At 61.3% G+C, this 4,444-nt stretch overlaps 1 protein-coding gene across 1 annotated transcript; it reads right to left on the reverse strand.

Annotated features, from left to right (window-relative positions):
- Positions 1-986: 986 nt before the first annotated feature.
- CHST3 (carbohydrate sulfotransferase 3) lies at positions 987-3,525 on the reverse strand. Its single transcript, XM_084209893.1, has 2 exons — positions 3,374-3,525; positions 987-3,226 (listed from the first exon to the last, which is right to left on the reverse strand). Exons 1-2 carry the CDS (start codon positions 3,508-3,510, stop codon positions 1,996-1,998), a joined length of 1,368 nt encoding a protein of 455 aa, XP_084066019.1. The 5' UTR covers positions 3,511-3,525; the 3' UTR covers positions 987-1,995.
- Between the last annotated feature and the right edge of the window lie 919 nt (positions 3,526-4,444).

The raw sequence follows: 4,444 nt of genomic DNA on the forward strand, positions 1-4,444 counted from the left end.
CCCTGGACCCTCTCTCCAAGCCCAGAAGCGCCTCCACCCGCATTGGGATGGGAGGGGGATGCTGGCCACTCTCCAATGTCCCCTCTTCGGCTGTGGCAGCTCAGTAGCTACCCACCCCTCATGTTATTTCACAAACAATTACCCTAAAATTATTCTCTCTGCAAAAGCCAACCCGATGGTGCTTTTCCAAAGGCATTTACCAGGACGCTGCGTCCGACTGTGTTCCCCCTCAAGCTGGCTGAGCTCTGTGGGCTTTTCCCAGCGCGCAGCTGCGGAATATCCATCTGACCTCGGTGACCCTGCTGCTTTCCCAGCAGGAAGCCTCCAAACAAAACCCGATTCACTCAGCAGCCCCGGGGCTGCTTGTGATGCGCAGAGCTGCCTGTGAGGCGGGGTGGAGGCTGACGCTCTCCATCGCCCGTGAGCGATGAGGGTATGCCAAAAATCTCCACTTTTGTGTCCTTTCTCCATCCAGCTGGCACCGAGCACCCTGAAATCACACCTTGAAGCCTGATGCTGCCCTGCCCTGCTCGCAAAACCTCCGCAGCCGGATGGCTGCCCGGGGCTCCGGTGCTGCTGCTCCCCGCCGGCCGGCCCCGCGCTCCTCAATGCCGCCTCTGTTCTCCCTCTTGGGTCAAAAACGCGGCTTTTGTGAGCTCAGCCCAGCCGCAGCCCTGCTCCGGAGCCCCAGCACGTTCCTCCCGGCCGGCAAAGCTCAGCCCAGCTGTGGCCGGCTGCCGCCTCGTTTCATTTATTTATTTTTGCTTTTGGCCAAGAGCTCTAGTTGGGGAGAAGGGGACATGAGGCTGCTGGGACCCCTCAGGGCTCGCTGGCAAGCCCGAGGTGGAGACAACCACTCTCCACCAAAATGCTTGACTTCTCCCTCAGGTGGCTGCCATAACCCAAAATATCTGGGGGACAAAAAGAATGAGATACAAAGAGGGCTAAAAATAGGCATTTTAATTAATGAAATGTGAATTGGAGGGGGCAGCTTGGCACTGGGTCAACATCTGCAAATGGCAAACACCTTGAAACTCCCTGGGCCTCTGCCAGGTTTGGCCACCCATCAGTGCTGTTAGCATGTATTTCAGGGGCTCCCCCGGGCAGGGGACACCCACAAATACTGAGGAGACAGGAGATGCTTTGGGCTCTGTGCTGGTGGCTTGTTTTTAATCAGATAAATCTGACCGTCTTTCAGCACCTCCTAAGAAGTTCGCAGTCGCTGCCACACGGGGGCTGGGGGTGGGTTAAAGCCCGTCAGTCCCCGGGGGATCTCCCGAGATCATACAGAAGGACACGTGGTGGTCTCCAGATAAAATGCGACCTCTGTTCTGGGTGTCTCCCTTTGTGGCATGTTGTGCTGCTCTGATTGTTGGGCTTAGCTCCTTGACCAGCCTCCCCCTCCTTTTCACATAATAAATAAATAAATTCACCTGGTATGCAAATACACAGGGAAAAAAGGAAATAAACCCAAACCTCCAAAACCAAGTTTGAAGAGCACCAAACCATAGTCACCTCATTTTGTTGTAGCCCAAGCGCCGTCCAGGGCTCTGTGGGCAGTTTCCAGTCTCTGCTGGTGTATGAAGGCACTAAACCAAGAAGGTCTCCGGGCGCTTGCTGGCACCACGGGGGTATTGTCCTTGCCCCGTTCCAGCTGGCATGGGGGGTGGCAAGGCAGAGGTGCTTGGTCCTGTCCCCCTCTGCTTGCCATCACCCTCCTCCTCCTCAGCGCAGCTCCCAAGCTGGAGAGGTGGCCCTGTTGCCGACCCCACCTCCCCTCACCCTTACCATTTCCCCATTCCCGGAGAAACCGTGTCATTCAGGCTCTGCAGGACCCTGGGGCCAGCTCTGCCAAGATGCTCCGGCTCCTGGGGCTGCCGCAACCTGGCAGCAGCGAGGAGCATTTTTGGGAGCAGGGACCCCCAGGTCGCCTCCGACCGGCCGGGAGCACGGCCGCAGCCCCTCGTTCCGCCCCGCCGCCGCGGCCCCGCGCCGCTACGTGACCCAGGCGGGCTGTGCCTCCTCCAGCAGGCTGAAGGAGCGGTTGGCCAGCGCCGCGGGGCTGCTGGCCAGCTTGTAGCCGAAGAGCCGCATGGCTGGGCCGCAGGCGTCCTGCACCACCTGCGCCAGCTTGAAGGGCATGCTGAACCGCCACTTGTCGAACTGCTCCGAGGAGTTCTTGCACGTGGAGTAGACGCCGTTGCCGTCGGGGGGAGCCTGCGTGTTTTTGCCGATCCACTCCTCCACCTGGCGGGTGAGGGGCAGCCCGGCGAAGCGGAACATCTCCCGCGCCTTCTGCAGCGGCGCCCGCGCCACGTCCTCGTAGCGCACCAGCATGTAGCGGCCCCGCAGCCAGCCCGGCCGCCGCAGCCCCAGCTCCGCCGACACGCGGATGCTCTCGCAGTTGCCCCGCAGGCGCTGCACCTCCTCCTCCCGCAGCGGAGCCTCCCCTTCGGACGCCCACTTCTTCCAGGTCTCGTACTTGCCCGAGAAGGCCACCATGCGCGAGGCCAGCACGGCGCGGGGGTCCCGCACCAGCTGGATGATGCGCAGGTCCAGCCGGGGGTCCTCCACCAGCGGCTGCAGGAACTCCAGCTGCCGGATGCGCACCGTCTTCAGGGCCACGTGCTGCTTGCGCCGGCACGCCTCGGCCGCCAGCGTGATGTTGAGGGGGCCGCAGCGGCGGTTCTTGCAGTAATACTTCTCAAAGACCTTCTTGGTGCTGGGCGTGCAGACGGGCTCCTCGCACAGCGAGTGGCTGGAGCCCCGCCGAAACAAGAAGGGCGTCAGGTGATCCTCAGGAACTGGGGAGATGAAGTTCTCTAGGATGTAGAGGTCGCAGAGGAGGAGCTGCTTGAGCACATCTCGGTAAACCAAGGCTGAGCCCACCGCGCTGGCTCCCCCCGGCAGGAAGTTCACCGTCTTCTCGACGTGCCAGAGGGGCTCAAAGAGGTAGAAGATGCTGCCCTGCTGGTTGAAGAACTCCCCGACAAAGGAGGAGCCAGTGCGGGTGGTGGCCATCAGCAGGACGTGCCGCCGGGGCCCAGGATCCTCGCTGCCTGCCAGCTGCAGGGTGATGTTGTACAGGTGGGACCTCAGCTGGGAGAAGGCAGCGTCCAGCTCCTGCAGCGAGGCCAGCGAGCCGTTCTTGGCCGGTGCTGGGCTGACCTCCGTGCTGTTGGCCTCTGCCAGTGCCTGCGGGGACTGCTTCAGCTTGTCCGACACCCTGCGGGGAGACCCAGCCCAGCCTGGAGGACAGCGGCACCACCCTGCATCCCGCCAGGGGACTTGGGGGGCTCCTGCTGCATAGGAGCTCAGGATTGGGGGTCAGCGGGCTGCAAACCTTGGGGTGGCTCAGATGCCCACTGCCTACCTGGAGATGAAGTTGTTCTCCTTCTCGATGATGACGAGGCTGATGACGAAGACCAGCAGGACGGCGTACTTGCTCTTCATCTTCAAGCAGTGCAGCAGCTCGCGGATATCCTGGGGCAAAGCGCGTCGGATCTCCATGGGGAGCACGCACGGGTCCCTCCTGCACACTGGTGTCTCGGGCTAGGGCCTTGCCAGCCCTGCCTGTAGGGAGAAGAAGGCTCAGCATGGCGAAGGTCAGAGGCTGACAAAGGCTGGACAAGAGCAGTAAAAAAGTGGAAGCTCCTCCCTACTGCTCCATCCCACCCCCGAGGAGCAGCAGCCTGAATGCCCCATCGGCTGCTCCTCCTCCTTCCCAAAATACATCTGCCCAACAGGATCCCTTCCCACACTTCCACCAGCCGCCCCTGCCCACCCTGAAACCCAATCCCGGCCACCCGACAGCTGCCTGCTTCCCGCTGGCAAAAACCTGCTGCTGCCAGCGAGGGAGCCTTGGATCATCCGGATCTTCGGCACATTGTGGCTCCCAGCCTCTGGAAAGGGGAGGCTTGGAGGCTGCACTGTCGGGCCCCAGTGTGGGGCTGAGCAGCTTCCGCCTTCCCCCAGCATGGCAGCAGCAGCTGCTGAGCCTCGAAAATGAAACCCAGAGAGTTTTCAGGAACAACGGCGGGCCGGAAAACACTGCTGCTGCCAGTCCCCCTCGGGGACTAGAATGCTCCGGGGGAGGTTTTTGCCAAAAAAGGGAAGAAAAAAAAAAAAAAACACCCAAATGATGGTGCAGCTGCTTGGTGTGGGATGCAAAACCAGGAGACTTGGCATCCCCGCCTGACAGAAAAGAGCCGCCCCTCCCCGCCTCTCCTTCAGCGCCCGAATCGGGGCGTTGCTGGAAACCGCTCTGAGTCACACCAAACCCACACCCCAGCTGGAGATTTTGGGGGTCAGAGCTGCTGTTTCGGGCTCTGGGGCAGGTCCCCAGTGTGCAGATTTACACCCCTAAGCCTTGTTGGCACCTGCCACCTGCCCTGGGTGACGCTGTTTGCTTGTCCTGCTTTCTTGGCCAGACTTTCGGTGACTC

Source organism: Fringilla coelebs (genome assembly GCF_963513975.1).
Source record: "Fringilla coelebs genome assembly, chromosome: 8".
NCBI lineage: Eukaryota > Metazoa > Chordata > Aves > Passeriformes > Fringillidae > Fringilla > Fringilla coelebs.

What these genes read in the sequence shown, in the direction of transcription:
- CHST3 (XM_084209893.1), bottom strand. Translation starts at nt 3,510, where the DNA reads ATGGAGATCCGACGCGCTTTGCCCCAGGATATCCGCGAGCTGCTGCAC. An exon ending in GAGAACAACTTCATCTCCAG is followed by an intron (nt 3,227 to 3,373) that starts GTAGGCAGTGGG and finishes GTCTCCCCGCAG; the next exon opens with GGTGTCGGACAAGCTGAAGC.